We start from the raw sequence: 23,348 nt of genomic DNA on the forward strand, positions 1-23,348 counted from the left end.
CAATTCATCTGCACAAACAATAGTACGCAAGTATAAACACCATGGGACCACGCAGCCTTCATACCGCTCAGGAAGGAGACGCGTTCTGTCTCCTAGAGATGAACATACTTTGGTGCGAAAAGGGCAAATCAATCCCAGAACAGCAGCAAAGGACCTTGTGAAGATGCTGGAGGAAACGGGTACAAAATAATCTATATCCACAGTAAAACGAGTCCTATATCGACATAACCTGAAAGGCCGCTCAGCAAGGAAGAAGTCACTGCTCCAAAACCGCCATAAAAAAGCCAGACTACAGTTTGCAACTGCACATGGGGACAAAGATCATACTTTTTGGAGAAATGTCTTCTGGTCTGATGAAACAAAAATAGAACTGTTTGGCCATAATGACCATTTGGAGGGAAAAGGGGTAGGCTTGCAAGCTAAAGAACACCTTTTTTAATTTTACCTTTATTTTACTAGGCAAGTCAGTTGAGAACAAATTCTTATTTTCAATGAAGGCCAAGGAACAGTGGGTTAACTGCCTGTTCAGGGGCAGAATGACAGATTTGTACCTTGTCAGCTGAGGGATTCAAACTTGCAACCTTTCGGTTACTAGTCCAACGCTCTAACCACTAGGCTACCCAACCGTGAAGCACGGGGTGGCAAGCACCATGTTGTGGGGGTGCTTTGCTGCAGGAGGGACTGGTGCACATTCTTAAAATAATAAAGTGGTGACGCTAACTGACCTAAAACAGGGAATTTTTACTAGGATTGTCAGGCATTGTGAAAAACTGAGTTTAAATGTATTTGTCTAAGGTGTATGTAAACTTTCGACTTCAACTGTATGTACAAAAAGGGCTGTAATGTCGAAACGGTTCACCCGATATGGATGAAAATACCTTCAAATTAAAACTGACAGTCTGCACTTTAACCTCATAATTATTGTATAATTTCAAATCCAAAGTGCTGGAGTACAGAGCCAAAACAACCAAAGATGTGTCACTGTCCCAATAATGTTGGAGGTCACTGTATAGTAACAGGAAGGGAAAATAAGATCTAGTAGGTCCCTAAGTAGCAGAGGTGTGAACTCGAGTCAGAAATATGATGACTTGCAACTCGACTTTGGCACCAATGACTCGTGACTTGAGCCTTTTGACTCGACCTGACTTGATACCCCCCCCCCCCAAAAAAAAAGTGTGCAGCTCTTCATTTAACGGATTACAGTTTGAATCGGCATCAGCCAATCAAATTGTGCCAGCTGAGAATCAGTTGTGCATGGCAGTGCAGAGGAACATTGGCGGGTGAATTCAGATGGAGCCCTTGGAAAGATGATACCCCAAATTATTATTTTGGTTATAAAGACGACGCTGTATCAACAAAAAACAGATTGCAACTTTCAAAACATGCGGGAAGAAAATTACAGACGGAGGCGCAACAATTTCCCACTTTGTTCGTCATTTGAGGCTGCACAAAGAACGGTATGTCGTGGCTATTATAGCCGACAGCTATATAATTTATAACTTTACTAGTGTAGCATGTAGGCAACGTAACGTTAAATCAATGAGCCTCCACACAGTCAGTCAGTGCGGGAACGTGATCATTGCACCCAAGATTGAGCTACAATTGGCTAGGCAGTTGGTAGCCTAAATCCTGCCTGATGTTACTGCTGTTCCTAAAACCATTGACATACTTTAGCCTACTGTAACCACACATAGTGTGTGTGTGTGTTAAGGTTGGGAGATTGTGTACAAGCCTACATCGCCCGATTGAGCCCCCATAGCGATCCTCGATAGTCGATCACTATTGGGGGAGGGGGGGTATAATGTTTATTTGGAAAGTAATAAATATATAGATATCTTTAAAAGCATTCATTGTTTGCGTAAATGTAATATACTAACTATTACTCTTGTTAAAATATGAAATACTATTACATTTGGTGAAGAGCACATTATGACTTGTTTAGGACTCGAAACTCAAAGTTTAGGACTTGAGACTTGACTTGATACTTGGTCTTGACTTGATACTTGACTCGGACTTGCCTGTCTTGACTTGGGACTTGACTTGGGACTTGAGTGCGAAGACTTGAGACTTACTTAGGACTTGTAAAACAATAATATATAATAATAATATATGCCATTTAGCAGACGCTTTTATCCAAAGCGACTTACAGTCATGTGTGCATACATTCTACGTATGGGTGGTCCCGGGAATTGAACCCACTACCCTGGCGTTATAAGCGCCATGCTCTACCAATTGAGCTACAGAAGGACCACACAATGACTTGGTCCCACCTCTGCTAAGTAGCATCACATCATGCAAACAATCATTATAACTGCAAAAGTGTATTATGCATGCCGATTACACAAAACAATGTAACTCAGTGAATTATCAGTTGGCCATGAAACAGCACTAGCGGTACAGTTGGTATGTTATTGTCCCTGACAGTCTCCAGCCTGGCCCTCTCCATCACCCACTTGGCTGAGAAGAGGCTCTCCACCGACTTCTGGTCTGAGGTCACCGACGGGCTCCTCTGAGAGGCTGAGAGAGAGGCTGAGACAGAGAGAGAGAGAGAGACGGGTCACGCTAGTTTTCCATTTAGCTATTTTCTCTCTCCCCTGAGCTCAAGACTCCACTCCACACAACACCGCCACAGAGATCACAGATAAAAGACACCTATAGAGGCCTGGCAGCCACAACAGAGGACACACACAATCTAGCAGGTGTGTGTATGTGTGTGTGTGTTGATGACATCTTATCAATGTAGACCATAAGAAAACAAATGCGCTTTACTCAGTTGCTCGATTTGGAAGCCAGTCATTTAACCTTGAAAGCAAAACAGGACAGATAAAAACTCACCATCTGTAAAGCTGCATCTTTCCCAGGTAGAGGATGAGGGGGTGCTACATGGAGAGGTCCCATCTTCTAAACCTAAAACCCACCAAAAAGATAGGTCAATGCCATTTGAAAAGTATCACTCTGGACAACATGAACAGTATACTATATGTGTAAAACATTAAAAGCATCTGGATATTAAAACCTGTCAGATCTGTCTGTTTGGCAGGCAGATGACCTCTTCAAACTATCACTTGTTAAAATGGCGATGGAGAAAAAGGCAGACGTTTTACCCGTCCCCAACCGACCAAACTTATTTTGTAACTTATTTTGTACATAATGTTGCCGCTACTGTCTCTTATGACTGAAAATAACTTCTGGACATCAGGATTGCGATTACTCACCACGGACTGGCAGAATCCTTTTTTTCCCCTTTAAAGAGTCTGACAAGTCCGACGTAAATAATACACTGCTTTCTCGGGAACAGACCCAGATCCCTGTGATTTGCGTGAAGAGGAGGCGGAGAAAAAGGGGCCAGAGGGCGGGCTGCCTTCTGAGAATCCGTAGGCGATCGAATAAACCCTCACTTCCTTCCATTCTGCTAGCAAACGTGCAATCTTTGGGTAATAAAATCGATGTCCTACGCGCAAAATTAAACTACCAACAGGACATTCAAAACTGTCGTGGCTGAACAAAGACAATATCAACATACAGCTGGCTGGTTATACGTTGTGCTAGCAGGATAGAACAGCGGCGTCTGGTAAGACAAGGGCAGACTATGTATTTTTGTAAATAACAGCTAGTGCACAAAATCTAAGGAAGTCTCGAGCTATTGCTTGCCTGAGGTAGAGTATCTCATGATAAACTGTAGACCACACAATCTACCTAGCGAGTTTTAATCTGTATTTTTTTGTAGCTGTTTACATACCACCACAGTCAGAGGTTGGCACTAAGACAGCATTGAATGAGCTGTATTCCGCCATAAGCAAACAAGAAAACGCTCACCCAGAGGCGGTGCTCCTAGTAGCCGGGGACTTTAATGCAGGGAAACTTAAATCCATTTACAGAATTTCTATCAGCATGTCAAATGTGCAACCAGAGGAAAAGAACTCTGGACAACCTTTACTCTACACACAGAGACACATACAAAGCTCTCCCTCGTCCTCCATTAGGCAAATCTGACCATAATTAATATCCTCCTGATTCCTGCTCACAAACAAAAATTGATCTAGTGACTAGATCAATAAAAAAGTGGTCAGATGAAGCAGATGCTAAGCTACAGGACTGTTTTGCTATCACAGACTGGAATATGTTCCGGGATTCCTCCAATGGCATTGAGGAGTACACCACCTCAGTCATTGACTTCATCAATAACTGCATCTACCCCCAAGCCATAAGACTCCTGAACACCTAATCAAATGGCTACCCAGACTATCTGCATTGCTCCCCCCCCCCTCCTTTACTCCGCTGCTACTTTCTGTTGTTGTCATCTATGCATAGTCACTTCAATAACTCTACCTACATGTGTAATATTACCTCAACTAACCGGTGTCCTGCACATCGACTCTGTACCGGTACACCCCTGTATATAGTCTCGCTATTGTTATTTTACTGCTGCTCTTTAATTACTTGTTACTTTTATTTCTTATTCTTATCCCTATTTTTTAAACTGCATTGTTGGTTAGGGGCTCGTAAGGTCTTCTCCCGTTTTATTTGGCGCATGCGACTAATGAAATTTGATTTGAGTTGTCACACATTTTCAAACATTCTTCCTCTCACATACAAATGTTGATTAGTATGTAGTATGGTGAAGATCTTACTGGTGGGCAGGTGTCCGACCTCAGCCTCCTCTGACATGCAGCCAGACTGGGAGCGTCCCAGTCCGATGGAGTAACCCCGGTTCTTCCTGTTCCCAGAGTGAGAGCCCTTTTTCCGACCTTTACCTGAAACACCCAACAGCAGCTTTCAACACAGACATCATTGATTTCCTAACCAACAGTGCTAGTATGGTCTTAGAACTCTACCCCTTTGTGCTATTAAAGGACAAAGTTACGTTATCTTTAATAAAGGTCAGAAGAAGTGTCATGACAATGGGTCAAAAAATATATAAAAACTCAATGCCATACAATGTGCATGTATGCATACCATGAACAGGAGTGTCTCACCTGGGTTGACGTAGTCGATATAGGTCTGTAGATATTCATTAGTGTCCAGATCAACGGGCACAAAGGCAGTGTATTTGCTGAGAATGTTACAGGCCTTGCTGGTGTGAATGGCATATAACCGGTATCTTCTGCCAGAACCTGAGAAATCACATGTTGTCACTTCATCATCTCATGATTTACATAAATTCCATAAAATAAATATTTGGAGAAATCCGCAATCCGATTTCTCACCTGAAATCCTCATCATTAGTACAAAGTTGTCACTATTTGATACAGCAAACTATTACCAAAACAAGATGATAAAGACACCAATCAACTACAAAAGATATGATCTGAACATTAAGATATTATGTCTTACATACCATGCTCAATCTCACACTCCTGATCTACCATGTGCTCAAAGTCCTGAATGATGGAACGTCCAGCCAGGTGATGGAACGTTTCATTCCAGAGTTCCTCGTGGACCTTCTCTTCCCGCTCTCTGCCCTTCAGGTATGGCTCTATGTCAAAGGTCACCTCCCACTTGACTGGCTTCCCACAGAGCAGGCCAGACACCACAACCTTACAGAACCCCTTCCCCAAGTCCCTGTCCTGAGGGGCTGAGATCAGGTCTGGGGTGGCTGGAGACTCCTGGGGGGTTATGATCTCACACAGCTGATTAGGGTAGCAGTCTGGTAACACAACAATAAGGAGTAGTTAGGCTGTTTGTCTGGATATTAGTTGTTGAATATATTAGGTCACTACTAGTCAAATGCAGTGACGGGCTGAATTTAATTTACTGTGCTTATCAGATAATTACCCATCATTAATAACCATCATTAAAACTATCCATAATTAAAACTACTTTACTTGAAGATAATTTTAATGTTTGAGGGACTGTATGTGTCTACCACGATCTTTAGGGTGAGTAGGAGGGCTGTGGTTGTGGACCTACCTGCGTCTCCGAAGCTGCTGACAGAGGGGTCAGTGGAGGACGAGCCGTCCTCCCCAACGGTGCTCCTGGCTCCTCCTAAGGCGTGCTCTGTATAAGCGCAGCTCCTGGTGGCTCTGGCCTGCAGCTTGGAGCCGGGGGAGTGGGCCTGCTCTGGCGCCGCCTCCTGGGGAGCCCCCTCCTGCTGGGGGGAGGACCTGTGAGAAGCCCCATTGGTAGGGCACTCCCTGATGGCCGTGGCAGATGTGGCACACAAGCTCACCAGCTGTGGCTGTCAGGTGTTAGACATAAAACGCCAGATACATTCTGAATATCTGTTATACACTACAATTTGCACTACAATTTAAATGAGTCGATGTCAATTTGTATCAAATGTTTTGTCATAGAGTACCAGTCAAAGTTTGGACACACCTACTCATTCAAGGGTTTTTCTTTATTTGTTACTATTTTCTTCATTGTAGAATAATAGTGAAGATATCAAAACTATAAAATAACACATATGGAATCATGTAGTAACCAAAAAAGTGTTAAACAATTCTAAATATATTTTATATTTGAGATTCTTCAAAGGAGCCACCCTTTGCCTTGACAGCATTGCACACTCTTGGCATTCTCTCAACCAGCTTCATGAGGTAGTCACATGGAATGCATTTCAATTGTGCCCTGTTAAAAGTTCATTTGTGGAAGTTATTTCCTTCTTAATGTGTTTGAGCCAATCAGTTGAGTTGTGACAAGGTAGGGGTGGTATACAGAAGATAGCCCTATTTGGTAAACGGCCAAGTCCATATTATGGCAAGAACAGCTCAAATGAGCAAAGAGAAATGACAGTCCATCATTACTTTAAGACATGAAGATCAGTCAATCAGGAAAATGTCAAGAACTTTGAGAGTTTCTTCAAGTGCAGTCGCAAAAATTATCATGCGCTATGATGAAACCAGCTCTCATGAGAACTGGCACAGGAAAGGAAGAACCAGAGTTACCTCTGCCGCAGAGAATAAGTTCAATAGAGTTACCAGACTCAGAAATTGCAGCCCAAATAAATGCTTCCCAGAGTTCAAGTAAGACACATCTCAACATCAGCTATTCAGAGGAGACTGCGTGAATCAGGCCTTTATGGTCAAATTGCTGAAAAGAATCCACTACTTATGGACACCAATAAAAAGAAGAGACTTGCTTGGGCCAAGAAACATGAGCAATGGACATTAGACCAGTGGAAATCTGTCCTTTGGTCTGATGAGTCCAAATTTTTGATTTTGATGTGATGGTGTAGGGGTGCTTTGCTGGTAACATAGTCAGTGATTTATTTAGAATGAAAGGCACACTTAACCAGGATGGCTACCACAGCATTCTACAGCGATACGCCATCACCATCTGGTTTGAGCTTAGTGGTACTATCATTTGTTTTTCAACAGGACAATGACCCAAAACACACCTCCAGGATGGAGAGTGAATGAGCGTTGCATCAGATGGCCTGGCCTCCACAATCACCCAACCTCAACCCAATTTAGATAGTTTGGGATGAGTTGGCCCACAAAGTGAAGGAAAAGCAGCCAACAAGTGTTCAGCGTAGGTGGGAACTCCTTCAAGACTGTTAGAAAATCATTCCTCATGAAACTGGTTGAGAGAATGCCAAGAGTGTGCAAAGCTGTCATCAAGGTAAATGGTGGCTACTTTGAAGAATCTCAAATATGAATTATATTTGATTTGTTTAACACTTTTTTGGTTACTACTGTACATGATTACATTTGTGTTATTTCATAGTTTTGATGTCTTCACTATTATTCTACAATTTAGAAAATAGTAAAAATAAAGAAAATCCCTTGAATGAGTAGTTGTGTCCAAACTTTTAACTGGTACCATAAAACCTGTTTGTTTTAATAAGCAGATCAATAATCTTAACACTCAGTACCAAATCACTGGTAACTATCACAGTTTGCAGATCAATGTCAATTCCCAAGTAATGTCAGATGTGTGCGTACTGGTAGCGAAGTCAGGTGCAGGAGAGTAGAGATTTGTGAACAGGCGCACACTTTAGTTAGGCAAAAGTGCAAAACAGTCACAAGAATTATGTTTAACAATAAACATCATAGTGAAAAATAACATGAAAAAAACAAGCCAGCCTGGCGCGTCAACAATACACACAAACAATCTTAGACAAAGACATGATGGGGAACAGAGGAATAAATACATGTAGATTGATTGGGGAATGAAAACCAGGTGTGCAGGGAACAAGACAAAACAAATGGATACATGAAAAATGGAGCGGCGATGGCTAGAAAGCCGGTGACGCCGACCGCCGAATGTAGCCCAAACAAGGAGAGGAGCCGACTTCGCAGGAAGTCGTGACAAGTAAATAATTTGTACAAGGACAGGTACCATTGAGAGACAGGTGAGCCTTGTCTTGATTTTGCCAATAGTCTTCGGGCAACTTTCAGACCGCATATTGGCAATCGTGAAATTATTGTGGCCCTCATTAGTGATGAGGGCACGTTCTTCTTTTGTACTCTTGATTACACTCCAACTCATCCCAAGGTCAGATAGCTTTCTCCCAGACCTTTTGTACTTCTCGAATGCCACTGTAATATCAACATTGACTGCTTGGGTTGTTTTGCTGCCAGGCATAGTGAAAGAGAGTTGAGATTTTAATATCCGTGTACATGCACAACCAAAACACCCGATGCAGAAATATCAACCTATAAAAACCAAACTCGTTCCTACTCTCCCTATGAAAGCATATTATTTTTGCTCCAATGTCTTTCGTATTCTGTAATGTTCTCAAATGGCTTTTGTGTGGTTAAGAATTAATAATAAATTGAACTGTCCTTAAAGGATTCCATTTGAAGATTGAACCGTGGAACAAATTAAGTCTGGTTTCTATCGTATCCTATACATGTTTTTATTTTCTAGAAAAATTCCCCTCATAGTCATTGTTCTTCAAATTAAAAGTAGAGTGGAAGATTGACAAAGAAGAGAGAGACACAGTGGGAACAGTGGACACAGGGATCGAACCCCAGTCTCCAGAGTCGAGAGCCAGATCTGTTGCCAGTGCAACAAGATTACAGACTCTGCACTCACCTGGCATTCAGTCTTCCACTGTGCTCCATAGTCGGGGCTGGTCTGTCCATTCAGCTCCTGGACCTTAGCTCTCCTCAGCGGGTGCTTCCCCTCTACAGAGCTGGGGTCACTGGGAGTGTAGGTCTTCTTCATGTTGGGGTTGTAGTCCACTATCTGGTTGGTGCTATACCTACGTCTTCTAGGTGAGGTTTTACTGTCCATTCCTATGGGTTTGTGAAAAGATGTGATCATGTCTCTCAGGTAAGAAAAATGGCAGGGGTGTATGCCTTATGATTAACGACTCATTGTGTGATCATAACAACATGACTGTTTTGTTCACCTGACCTTGAATTCCTTCCAATCAAATGCCGACCACATTATCTTCCAAGAGAATTCTCTTCGATTATAGTCACAGCCGTGTATAGCAGATACCTCAACGGCCCTGAAAGAACTTCACTGGACTCTGGACTATGTAAACTGTAAACCATACATCCTGAGGTTGCATTTATTGTAGCTGGGAATTTTAACAAAGATAATCTAAGAACAAGGCTTCCTAAATTCTATCAGCATATCGAATGCGCGACACGGGCTGGTAGCATTTTCGACCATTGCTACTCTAACTTCCGCGACGCATACAAAGCCCTCCCCTGCCCTCCCTTTGGCAAATCTGACCATGACTCCATTTTGTTGCTCCCAGCCTATAGACAGAAACTAAAACAGGAAACGCCCGTGCTCAGGTCTGTCCAACGCTGGTCTGACCAATTGGATTCCACGCTTCAAGATTGCTTCGATCACGTGTGGACTGGGATATGTTCCAGGTAGCCTCAGACAACAACATTGATGTACAGTGCCTTGCGAAAGTATTCGGCCCCCTTGAACTTTGCGACCTTTTGCCACATTTCAGGCTTCAAACATAAAGATATAAAACTGTATTTTTTTGTGAAGAATCAACAACAAGTGGGACACAATCATGAAGTGGAACGACATTTATTGGATATTTCAAACTTTTTTAACAAATCAAAAACTGAAAAATTGGGCGTGCAAAATTATTCAGCCCCTTTACATTCAGTGCAGCTGTCACGCCCTGGTCGTAATATATTGTGTTTGTCTTCATTTATTTGGTCAGGCCAGGGTGTGACATGGGTTTATTGTGGTGTGTTTTGTCTTGGGGTTTTGTGGGGTGTTGGGTGTGTGGCTTAGTGGGGTTATCTAGCAAAGTCTATGGCTGTCTGGAGTGGTGGGTTTTAAATATTTAAATATATCTAAATATTAATATTGGGTGGTGGGTTTTAAATATTTAAATATATCTAAATATTAATATTTTTAAGGGGGGGGGTAGAAGGATTACTTTATCCTATCCTAGGTATTCCTTAAAGAGGTGGGGTTTCAGGTGTCTCCGGAAGGTGGTGATTGACTCCGCTGTCCTGGCGTCGTGAGGGTATAAGGTAGTCATTGTGAATTTGTTAGATTACTTGTTAGATATTCACTGTCAGAACTAGAAGCACGAGCATTTCTATACACTCGCATTAATATCTGCTAACAATGTGTATGTGACCAATACAATTTGATTTGATTTGATGTCTGACTGAGTGATCGTTACTGTGTGCATTGGACGACATTTAAACCAGTGGAAATGCAGAGATGATCAAACCTCTGGATTCTTACCCATGTCGTTATGCTTTGTGAGGCCAGGGCTGCTCTCTGACATGGAGTCTTGGTAGGAGTCAAACAGAGGGCTGGAGTGTATGTCCCTGTGGGTTCCCTGACAGTCAGAGAAGCCTGTAGTCGTCCCTGGGTCCTCCTCTTGAGAGTGGTAGAACACGGAGCTGGCTGAGTCATTGGAACGCATCATACTGTAGTGCTTCCTCTTATCCTGGTGGAAGAGTTGAATGGGAAATGTGTGAGTCCTGTATATCTACACCACTTGAGAGACAGTAATTGACAGTTGCTGATAGAGACATTCATTTCAAGATATTGTTTTTCAACATATTTTCAAAGAGGATATACAATTGTCGGAAGTATACATACACTTAGGTTGGCGTCATTAAAACTCATTTTTCAACCACTCTCCAAATTTCTTGTTAACAAACTATAGTTTTGGCAAGTCGGTTAGGACATCTACTTTGTGGATGACACAAGTAATTTTCCAACAATTGTTTACAGACAGATTATTTCACTTACAATTCACTGTATCACAATTCACAGTGGTTCAGACGTTTACATACACTAAGTTGACTGTGCCTATAAACAGCTTGGAAAATTCTAGAATATGATGTCATGGCTTTAGAAGCTACTGATAGGCTAATTGACATCATTTGAGTCAATTGGAGGTGTACCTGTGGATGTATTTCAAGGCCTACCTTAAACTTGACATCACGGGAAAATCAAAAGAAATAAACCAAGACCTCAGAAAAATAATTGTAAACCTCCACAAGTTTGGTTCACCATGGGACCACGCAGCCGTCATACCGCTCAGGAAGGAGACATGTTCTGTCTCCTAGAGATGAACGTACTTTGGTGCGAAAAGTGCAAATCATCCCAGAACAACAGCAAATGACCTTGTGAAGATGCAAGAGGAAACGGGTGCAAAAGTATTTATATCCACAGTAAAATTGGTCCTTATATCGACATAACCTGAAAGGCCACTCAGCAAGGAAGAAGCCACTGCTCCAAAACCGCCATAAAAAAGCCAGACTACGGTTTGCAACTGCACATGGGGACAAAGATCATACTTTTTGGAGAAATGTCATCTGGTCTGATTAAACAAAAATAGAACTGTTTGGCCATAATTACCATGGTTATGTTTGGAGGAAAAAGGGGGAGGCTTGCAAGCCGAAGAACACCATCCCAACCGTGAAGCACGGAGGTGGCAGCATCATGTTGTGGGGTGCTTTGCTGCAGAAGGGACTGGTGCACTTCACAAATAGATGACATCATGAGGTAAGGAAAATTATGTGGATATATTGAAGCAACGTCTCAAGACATCAGGAAGTTAAAGCTTAGTCAGAAATGGTTCTTCCAAATGGACAATGACCCCAAGCATACTTCCAAAGTTGTGGCAAAATGGCTTAAGGACAACAAAGTCAAGGTATTGCAGTGGCCATTACAAAGCCCTGACCTCATTCATATAGAAAATTTGTGGGCAGAACTGAAAAAGTGTGTGTGAGCAAGGAGGCCTACAAACCTGACTCAGTTACACCAGCTCTGTCAGGAGGAATGGGCCAAAATTCACCCAACTTATTGTGGGAAGTTTGTGGAAGGCTACCTGAAATTTTTGACCCAAGTTAAACAGTACCAAAAAGGAATTGAGTGTATGTAAACTTCTGACCCACTGGGAATGTGATGAAAGAAATAAAAGCTGAAATAAATCATTTCTCTGCTATTATTATGACATTTCACATTCTTAAAATAAAGTGGTGATCCTAACTGACCTAAGACAGGGAATTTTTACTAGGATTAAATGTCAGGAATTGTGAAAAACTGAGTGTAAATGTTTTTGGCTAAGGTGTATATAAACTTCCGACTCCAACTGTCAGGATTTGGCCAGGGTTGTTCCGGTTTTTGGTCACTAGATGCCCCCATTGTGCCTTTTGACCTTTTGTTTTCCCTTGATCCCCATTATTATTTGCACCTGTGCCTCGTTTTCCCTGATTGTATTTAAACCCTTTGTTTTCCTCAGTTCTGTGCTTTGTGTTTGTATGTTAGCACCCAGCCCTAGTACTCTGTGAACTTTTGTTGATCCCGGTGGACTCTCTTGTGGAATTCTGTTTTTTTGTTCTTGTTTGTTTGTTTTTTGAGTATCTTTTGAGGCTTTTTGTGCTATACCTTCCACCTTGTGGATTTACCTTTTTGTCTTGGAGGATTACCTTTGTTCTTGTGGAATTCCTTTTGAGGTTGTGGAGTTACATGTCTTCCTGAAGAACCTCACTTTTTATTTCATTAACTACACCGTCTCAAGTACTGCTGTGTCTGCCTCATCTTCTGGGTTCATGCTGACTATTCGTGACTCAGTTGGTTAAGTGACTGTTTCTCACTCCGGAGACCCGGGTTCGTAACCGGGTCCTGACACCAACTGTATATATAAAAATGATTGGCATCCTTAATTAATAAATGAATAAATTAATTAAATCATTCAACATGTTGGGCTCTATTTTAACAAACCTAACGCAATGGTCAATCTAAGCGCTGGCGGTAGCACTTTGGGTTCTGGGGTGTGGCAGAAATATTTGTGCTATTTTCACAAACACATTTAACGGTGTAGTTGGTGCGAAAGGGCTTGGTTTTGATGAATAAACAAGTTGTGGGTGTGTCGAGGCTTGGCTGCTCACTGGCCAATCAGAACGTGCTTCATGGCTAAATATGTGGTTGCTCAAAGTTGTGTATTTACGGTCTTTTATGTATTGCCTTGGACTCAAATTCCAATTTTAGTCCGTTATAGTTTGTTAAAAACCATACAGAAACAAAATAACAAACTGTAGACCTATCCCCTCATTGCTATGCTGACAATGTAAACAATCTGCCACTGAACAAGGCCATTAACCGACTGTTCCCTGGTAGGCCGTCATTGTAAATAAGAATTTGTTCTACCCTTTTGTGACTAGGGGGCAGTATTTTTTTTTTTTAAATAACGTTCCAGTAGTAAACGGGATATTTTGTCAGGACAAGATGCTAGAATATGCATATAATTGACAGCTTAGGATAGAAAACACTCTAAAGTTTCCAAAACTGTACAAATATTGTCTGTGAGTTTTACAGAACTGATATTGCCGGCGAAAGCCTGAGACAAATCCAATCCGGAAGTGACTCATCTTTTGAAAGCTCTGCGTTCCAACGCGTCCCTATTGAGCAGTGAATGGGCTATCAACCAGATTACGTTTTCTCCATATTCTCCAAGGTGTCTACAGCATTGTAACGTAGTTTTATACATTTATGTTGAAGAATACCCGTAATTTGGAATATTTTTCGGCGTTTTCCTGACTGCAATTTCCGGTTCTCAGCCAAAGGTGAAGAACAAACGGAGCTATTTCGCCTACAAAAATAATATTTCTGGAAAAAATTAACATTGGCTATCTAACTGAAAACATCCGAAGCTCATCAAAGGTAAACCATTTAATTTGATTGCTTTTCTGATTTCCGTGACCAAGTTACCTGCTGCTAGCTGGACAAAATGCTATGCTAGGCTATCGATAAACTTACACAATGCTTGTCTAGCTTTGGCTGTAAAGCATATTTTGAAAATCTGAGACGACAGGGTGATTAACAAAAGGCTAAGCTGTGTCTCAATATATTTCACTTGTGATTTTCATGAATAGGAATATTTTCTAGGAATATTTATGTCCGTTGCGTTATGCTAATTCGTGTCAGTCGATGATTACGCTCCCGGAAAAATGACAAATTCCAAAAATTCCAGAGTTACAGGTCATGTTGAAATGAATTAATTAGGCCCTAATCAATGGATTTCACATGACTGAGAATACAGATACACATCTGCTGGTCACATAATAACTTTTAAAAAGGGTAGGGGCGTGGGATCAGGAAACCAGTCAGTATCTGGTATGACCACCATTTTCCTCATGCAGTGCAACACATCTCCTTCACACAGAGTTGATGAGGCTATTGATTGTGGCTTGTGGAATGTTGTCCCACTCCTCTTCAATATGGCCGTGTGAAGTTGCTGGATATTGGCAGGAACTGGAACGCGCTGTCGTACACGTCGATTCAGAGCATCACAAACATGCTCAATGGGTGACATGTCTGGTGAGTATGCAGGCCATGGAAGAACTGGGACATTTTCAGCTTCCAGGAATTGTGTACAGATCCTTTTGACATGGGGCCATACATTGTCATGCTGAAATATGAGGTGATGGCGGAAGATGAATGGCACGACAATGGGTCTCAGGATCTCGTCACAGTATCTGTGTGTATTTGTTGTCCGTAGCTTATGTCTGCCCATATCATAACCCCACCGCCACCATGGGGCGGTGACATCAGCTAGCCACTCACCCACACAACACCATACACGCTCGCTATCTGCAATCTGACCCGTACTGTTGAAACCGGGATTCATCCGTGAAAAGCACACTTCTCCAGGGTGTGAGCGGCCATCGAAGGTGAGCATTTGCCCACTGAAGTCGGTTACGATACTGCAGTCAGGTCAAGATTCTGGTGAGGACGACGAGCACGCAGATGAGCTTCCCTGAGACGGTTTCTGACCATTTTTGCATACATTTTGTAATTGAGAAAATCCAGTTTCATCAGCTGCCAGGATCGCTGGACTCCCGTAGGTGAAGAAGACGGATGTGGAGGTCCTGGGCTGGCATGGTTACACGTGGTCTGCGGTTATGAGGCGGTTGTGAGGCCGGTTGGACGTACTGCCAAATTCTCTAAAACGACGTTGGAGGCAGCTTATGGAAGAGAAATGAGCCTTCAATTATATGGCAACAGCTCTGGTGGACATTCCTGCAGTCAGCATGCCAATTGCACGTTCCCTCAAAACTTGAGACATCTTTGGCATTGTGTTGTGTGACAAATTGCACATTTTAGAGTTGTATTTCATTGTCCCCAGCACAAGGTGCACCTCTATAATGACCATGCTGTTTAAATCAGCTACTTGATATGCCACACCTGTAAGATGGATGGATTATCTTGGCGAAGGAGAAATGCTCATTAACAGGGATGTCAACAAATGTGTGCACAAAATATGAGAGAAATAAGCTTTTAGTGCACATTTCTGGGATCGTATATTTCAGGTCATGAAACATTTTACATGTTGCATTTCTATTTTTGTTTAGTGTACATATTGGAACCATCTTACAGATTGTAGTCACACCTCCAGAAGCTGCATTGCATACATGCCAGCAACATTTTCAACATAAAACTAGGACAGTGAATCATTCTAATAAGTTTGGTTTGATCAAATTCAACAGAAAATAAGCAATCTGTTTGTTTTTCAACAATAAATAAATAAATAATATCATGAAATCCCCATCATAAAAAAGACAGGATGCATTGCTGTTGAACCAGCCTTTATAGTAGGTCTAGGGTAAGGGTAGTCTACAAAGAGCTTTGGTTTTAAAAACATTAAAACGAAAAACAAACACTGAGGTTTTCGTCTCTTGTTTCATGATGGGCATGGAAACACGTAGCCTACATCATGGAGCGGGTTTTACACACGTCCAAGGCATGGCTAAAATAATGTAGGCATGCCTACAATACAGATAAAAAGGTAATGTCAAGTCACTATTTTGCTCATCTCAAACTTTATATTTTAATAAAGCTTTGGTGATTAAGATTTATTTCCAAGCAGGCTCATGACGAGCCAAACACTTTACTGGTGGTCTTAACTAGTCTACATGATTACATCAGGCAGGACACAAATAAGAAAATACTTAATTGAAAGAAGGGGAGGCTATGTTTGGTTTTTAATCAAATAAAATGGGGAAAAAACAGTGTTTTATGGTTCTAAAATTTAGAAACATAAAACACTAATGTTTTTTTTCCCCATTTTATTTTATTTTATCTGGGCACAAGCGTGCTGATGTTTGACAGGTAAATTGCTGAACCTGGCGTTAGGGGTGGAAAATGCCATTGCGCCAGTTTTTACGTGACAAAATTACAAAATAATGTGCACCTTAATGTCAGCTGAAAATAGAGCCCAGAGAATACCTACTGAATTGAAATACAGGGGAACAGATACAGTCACATTCAGGAGTGAGAAGACTCAATATGTTAAACACACTATATGAATACATATTACATAGCCACTTTATGTCAAGGCGTAGGCCTACTTACAGACTTGGGGTTGGGATGGTAGCGTGTGGTGTCACAGACAACACTGTAGCCAATCAGACGGTCCCCAGGGAACAGGAAGGTGGAGCCTACAGGGGAAAGCAACACTTCCTTGGTCTCAGGGAACAACCAGTCGATGGCAATGTCACTCAGCACTGGGGCCATGGTCTTCTTCAGAGACTTGATCATCTGGGAGAATATAAACAGAGAGATATACAGTTGAAATAGAATAGAAAAAGAGATCTATTGAAATTCTTATTATGTTTTGATAATAATTTGGTGGGTACTTATATTTGTCCCATTTCACACAATTCAGACTCTAACCGCTAGGCTACCTGCTGCATATAGACAGAGAAATGCAGGTAACAAAGCCTTGAGTTCCAGCGTTATAGAAGTTCAGTAGGGATTGCAAAAACACAGCATTGCGTGTCTGGGCTCGTGAGACTACAGATGGCATAGAATAGAGATCTATTGAAATTATTACGACATAGCCAGAAACCCTCTGCCTGTACAATACAATTGTGACATTGTATGTCTGCATGTCTCTGTTGCCTTGAGTTTTACATACCGGTAATGAGAAAACAAGCCTGTGAGAATAGAATAATTAATTATTTCAAAAGTATGCTGTGAAGCAGACTGATTCTAATGGGTGTTTTGCTCAACAAAATGAATTGTTAATTGGTAACAGTAGTTTTGCATCCACTGCATAATGACCCTCCTCTATGACATTCAGAATAGCTAGTTGTCGCAAAGAGGAGGATAAACATGTCATTGGAAATGAAGACCTTGGGCTGCAGTCTCTCGCCTTCTGCCAAGAACTCTGCCGTTCCTTTGGAAACAGTAGCCAGTCCAGTCACCAGTCTCCTGCAAGCACTCTGACCGATTCCGAAAGTGTAGCACCTGCCAAAACAAGATACACATCTCCTCAGCTCAGGCTTAGAGAAAGACCTGAAAAGATCTATAGCTATCTGAGTCTAATAAAAGTCACACGCCTTATCTCTCAGAGAGACATGCATTCCCTCAAGCCCTATCGAGATGGTCCGGTGGTACATAGAGGTGATGCTATATTACAAAACAGCCCCCTCAAAGTATTGGGTTATATCAGTAATGTAATTTGTTGCACATCGTAGCAGAAAACTAAGATGATGCCAAATTGGAAATTGATGTGCCTGGGGAGTGAGTTTCTTGAAAAGGAGCGAGAGAGAGAGCGAGAGAGAGCGAGAGAGAGCGAGAGAGAGCGAGAGCGAGAGAGAGAGAGAGAGAGAGAGGGTCGGACTTGGCTGATGGTCTATTTTCATCATCCAGTCTAATGTTGTGTCTCATCAGTTTTCTCATTAGGTTTGTCAATTACACTTCACAGCTCATACTGAGGATGAATTAGAGATGTCTGAGATGATCTCCGTCTCAACACCAGCAGATACACCAGCGATGGCTCCTCTGCATATTTGATGAGGTCAAACAGTGGGGATTAAAAAGGAAACGCAACATTTAGCATAGCTACATGTCTGATGTAGACTCCTGGGATATGTCCCAAATAGCACCCTATTCCTTATAGTGCCCTACTTTTGACCAGGACCCATAGGGCTCTGGTCAAAGGTAGTGCACTAGGTACGGAATAGGGTGCCATTTGGGATGCAACCCTGGTAGCAGAGATTCATTAGTATTTGCTCTGTCCACTGACCGGGGGTGTGCTGATTTGTAAGAGTGGAGCGATAATCAATCTGGACGCGTGGACGGATTGGCCAGACCACTGTGTATCTAATCCAATCATCTAGTGGCATTCATCCATTAAAAAGGAGAAGACTTAAAGTCATTAAATCAGGAGTAGTTCAGGAGAGGATGACTGCAGACTGAGATTGCAGATGCAACAAACAAAGTGAAACAATATCCCATTCCCTGCAGAGAGTACTGTGTTATTGCCTTTCTTGGTCCATCAACAGCTGGTGTTTTGATTCTGTAGGGGCATGTTCAGAGTGCCAGCGTATTGCAGTGTTTGAAAATATTACTATTACCAACACTATATGACATTGTTGACACAGCGAGTTGATTTGACTTTACCATAACCAATGCCAATTTAGTTTTGTAGTTACACCTAATAATATCAAGAACTGTGCAAATATTAGGTGCATATTTCCAAGCTTCATTTTAAAAGGATTACTGAGCAATAACAAGGTTTTCCACTTAAGCTCCCTCCAATCCTCTAGCCTTGATTACATGTCTGAATAGCTTGTTGTGCAAATGCTGTGAGCATAATAATCATTAACAAGAGAGGGCATGCATTAGCAGGCTCCATCATATTGAATGGGCTAATTGCAACCATCGGAAACCACCAGATTATCGCCATCTGATCTCTTGTTTAACCATTAATACGCTCTGAAATAACTCGCACAGCTGATCTCAATTGCAAACAACATTGTCCAGTCATTTACAGCTCCCTAACGGATGTCTAAATTCTCTTTAAGTCTTGATTGCAGCCAACATTTTTCAAGACTATTTCGCCCTCTGGTTGGAATTATTATCGGAACAACAGTCATTTTTTGAGCAGACTTCCATACAAACCTACTGTGGTAATTTACCTAACACGTTGTATGAATGGAAAACTAATGTTGATGGTAAACCAGGGGTATGTGCCAGGGGTCTGTGCCCCCCTAGGGGTCTGTGAATGTACTGCAGGGGGTCTGTGAAAAAAAAAAAAATATATATATATATATATATATATACATACAAACATACAGTGGCTTGCAAAACTATTCACCCCCTTTGGCATTTTTCCTATTTTGTTGCCTTACAACCTGGAATTAAAATACATTTTTGGGGGGGAGGTTGAATCATTTGATTTACACAACATGCCTACCACTTTCAAAATGAAAAATATTTTTTATTGTGAAACCCCCAAGTCTCTTGGGGTATGTCTCTATAAGCTTGGCACATCTAGCCACTGGGATTTTTGCCCATTCTTCAAGAAAAACTGCTCCAGCTCCTTCAAGTTGGATGAGTTCCGCTGGTGTACAGCAATCTTGAAGTCATACCACAGATTCTCAATTGGATTGGGGTCTGGACTTTGAATAGGCCATTCCAAGACATTTAAATGTTCCCCTTAAACCACTCGAGTGTTGCTTTAGCAGTATGCTTAGGGTCATTGACCTGCTGGAAGGTGAACCCCTGTCCCAGTCTCAAATCTCTTGAAGACTGAAACAGGTTTCCCTCAAGAATTTCCCTGTATTTAGCGCCATCCATCATTCCTTCAATTCTGACCAGTTTCCCAGTCCCTGCCAATGAAAAACAGCATGATGCTGCCCACACCATGCTTCACTGTGGGGATGTTGTTATCGGGGTGATGAGGTGTTGGGTTTGCACCAGACATAGCGTTTTCCTTCATGGCCAAAAAGCTCAATTTTAGTCTCATCTGACCAGAGTACCTTCTTCCATATGTTTGGGGAGTCTCCCACATGCCTTTTGGCGAGCACCAAACGCATTTGCTTATATTTTTCTTTAAGCAATTACTTTTTTCTGGCCACTCTTCAGTAAAGCCCAGCTCTGTGGAGTGTATGGCTTAAAGTGGTCCTATGGACAGATACTTTGTAGGGTTATCTTTGGTCTCTTTGTTGCCTCTCTGATTAATGCCCTCCTAGCCTGGACCATGAGTTTTGGTGGGCGGCCCTCTCTTGGCAGGTTTGTTGTGGTGCCATATTCTATCTATTTTTTAATAATGAATTTAATGGTGCTCCGTGAGATGTTCAAAGTGTCTTATACTTTTTTATAACCCAACCCTGATTTGTACTTCTCCACAACTGTATCCATGACCTGTTTCAAGAGCTCCTTGGTCTTCATGGTACCGCTTTCTTGGTAGTGCCCCTTGCTTAGTGATGTTGCAGACCCTGGGGCCTTTCCGAACAGGTGTATGTGTACTGAGATCATGTGACAGATCATGTGACACTTAAATAAAGTCCACCTGTGTGCAATCTAACAAATTATGTGACTTCTGAAGGTAATTGGTTGCACCAGATCTTATTTAGGGGCTTCATAGCAAAGGGGGTATGCACCACTTTTCAGTTATTTTTTTCATTTCCCTTCACCAATTTGGACTATTTTGTGTATGTCCATTACATGAAATTCAAATAAAAATCAAATTAAATTACACACACTGCTCAAAAAAATAAAGGGAACACTAAAATAACATATCCTAGATCTGAATGAATGAAATATTCTTATTAAATACTTTTTTCTTTACATAGTTGAATGTGCTGACAACAAAATCACACAAAAATATCAATGGAGATCAATTTGATCAATCCATGGAGGTCTGGATTTGGAGTCACACTCAAAATTAAGGTGGAAAACCACACTAAAGGCTGATCCAACTTTGATGTAATGTCCTCAAAACAAGTCAAAATGAGGCTCAGTAGTGTGTGGGGCCTCCACATGCCTGTATGACCTCCCTACAATGTCTGGGCATGCTCCTGATGAGGTGCCAACTCCTGCACAGTCGGTGGTGCAACAGACTGGTGGATGGAGCGAGACATGATGTCCCAGATGTGCTCAATTGGATTCAGGTCTGGGGAACGGGCAGGCCAGTCCATAGTATCAATGCCTTCCTCTTGCAGGAGCTGCTGACACACTCCAGCCACATGAGGTCTAGCATTGTCTTGCATTAGGAGGAACCCAGGGCCAACCGCACCAGCAAATGGTCTCACAAGGGGTCTGAGGATCTCATCTCGGTACCTAATGGCAGTCAGGCTACCTCTGGCGAGCACATGGAGGGCTGTGCGGCCCCCCAAAGAAATGCCACCCCACACCATGACTGACCCACCGCCAAACCGGTCATGCTCGAGGATGTTGCAGGCAGTAGAACGTTCTCCACGGCGTCTCCAGACTCTGTCACGTCTGTCACGTGCTCAGTGTGAACCTGCTTTCATCTGTGAAGAGCACAGGGCGCCAGTGGCGAATTTGCCAATCTTGGTGTTCTCTGGCAAATGCCAAACGTCCTACACGGTGTTGGGCTGTAAGCACAACCCCCACCTGTGGACGTCGGGCCCTCATACCACCCTCATGGAGTCTGTTTCTGACCGTTTGAGCAGACACATGCACATTTGTGGTCTGCTGGAGGTCATTATGCAGGGCTCTGGCAGTGCTCCTCCTTGCACAAAGGCGAGGTAGCGGTCCTGCTGCCGGGTTGTTGCCCTCCTACGGCCTCTTCCACGTCTTCTGATGTACTGGCCTGTCTGCTGGTAGTGCCTCCATGCTCTGGACACTACGCTGACAGACACAGCAAACCTTCTTGCCACAGCTCGCATTGATGTTCCATCCTGGATGAGCTGCACTACCCATTTACATTACATTACATTACATTACATGACACCCGAGCCACTTGTGTGAGTTGTAGACTCCGTCTCTTGCTTCCACTAGAGTGAAAGCACCGACAGCATGTGACATTTATTGTCAATCAGTGTTGCTTTCTAAGTGGCCAGTTTGATTTCACAGAAGTGTGATTGACTTGGAGTTACATTGTGTTGTTTAAGTGTTCCCTTTATTTTTTTGATATATATATATAAAAAAATATATATATAAAAAAAAAATATATATATATATATATATACATACATAAAGTATATAAGTTTATAAGTTACACCTACTCATTCAAAGGTTTTTCTTAGTTTGGACTATTTTCTCCATTGAAGAATAATAGCAAAGACATAAAAAAATATGAAATAACATGGATACAATAAAAATGTTCCTCCTCAATCTACACACAATACCGCATCAGGGAGGTGACCAAGAACCTGATGGTCACTCTGACAGAGCTCCAGAGTTCCTCTGTGGAGATGGGAGAACCTTCCAGAAGGACAACTGTCTCTGCAGCACTCCACCAATCAGGCATTTATGGTAGAGTGGCCAGACGGAAGCCACTCCTCAGTAAAAGACTCATGACAGCCCACTTGGAATTTGCCAAAAGGCAGTTGAAGGAGTCTCAGACCATGAGAATCAAGATTCTCTTTTCTTATGAAACTAAGATTGGACTCTTTGGCCTGAATACCAAGCGTCACGTATGGAGGAAACCTGGCACCATCCCTACGGTGAAGCATGGTGGTGGAAGCATCATACTTTGGGGATGTTTTTCAGCTGGAATGCAAAGGTTCACCTTCCAACAGGACAACGACCCTAACCACACAGCCAAGACAACGCAGGAGTGGCTTCACAACAAATCTCTGTCCTTGAGTTGCCCAACCAGAGCCCAGACTTGAACCTGATCGAACATCTCTGGAAAGGCCTGAAAATAGCTGTGCAGCAACGCTCCCCATCCAACCTGACAGAGATTGAGAGGATCTGCCTAGAAGAAAGGGAGAAACTCTTGTTTTTTTGTTTATTTTATAAAATTAAAGTGTGGTCTATAAAGATATTTCGAATGGCATATATTATATTATTTTTCCATTGAATTTGAAATGTTTGAATGAAATATAGGTCTACTACTTCTATATTCTTATATTCTAATAAGTATTTTTACATTCATCAACCTTACAGTTTCCGATGCTCCTGATGGTTTTCAGAGGCAGGGACTGGGAGACTAGTCAGAATCGAGGGAAAGATGAACGGAGCAAAGT

General features: G+C 42.1%; 1 protein-coding gene across 1 annotated transcript in view; it reads right to left on the reverse strand.

Moving 5' to 3' along the window:
* Positions 1–23,348, reverse strand: part of LOC124022884 (von Willebrand factor A domain-containing protein 5B1-like) — a 48,837-nt gene that overhangs the window by 11,815 nt on the left and 13,674 nt on the right. The window contains exons 8-17 of the mRNA XM_046337581.1: positions 17,535–17,649; positions 16,753–16,938; positions 10,627–10,834; positions 8,983–9,185; positions 5,911–6,178; positions 5,339–5,647; positions 4,977–5,114; positions 4,632–4,754; positions 2,836–2,907; positions 2,454–2,529 (exon numbers count right to left, since the gene is read on the reverse strand). Of these exons, the coding sequence (XP_046193537.1) occupies positions 2,454–2,529; positions 2,836–2,907; positions 4,632–4,754; positions 4,977–5,114; positions 5,339–5,647; positions 5,911–6,178; positions 8,983–9,185; positions 10,627–10,834; positions 16,753–16,938; positions 17,535–17,649 (1,698 nt within the window). The remainder of the gene's footprint in view (positions 1–2,453; positions 2,530–2,835; positions 2,908–4,631; positions 4,755–4,976; positions 5,115–5,338; positions 5,648–5,910; positions 6,179–8,982; positions 9,186–10,626; positions 10,835–16,752; positions 16,939–17,534; positions 17,650–23,348) is intronic.

Source organism: Oncorhynchus gorbuscha, linkage group LG03 (genome assembly GCF_021184085.1).
Source record: "Oncorhynchus gorbuscha isolate QuinsamMale2020 ecotype Even-year linkage group LG03, OgorEven_v1.0, whole genome shotgun sequence".
Taxonomy (NCBI): Eukaryota; Metazoa; Chordata; class Actinopteri; order Salmoniformes; family Salmonidae; genus Oncorhynchus; species Oncorhynchus gorbuscha.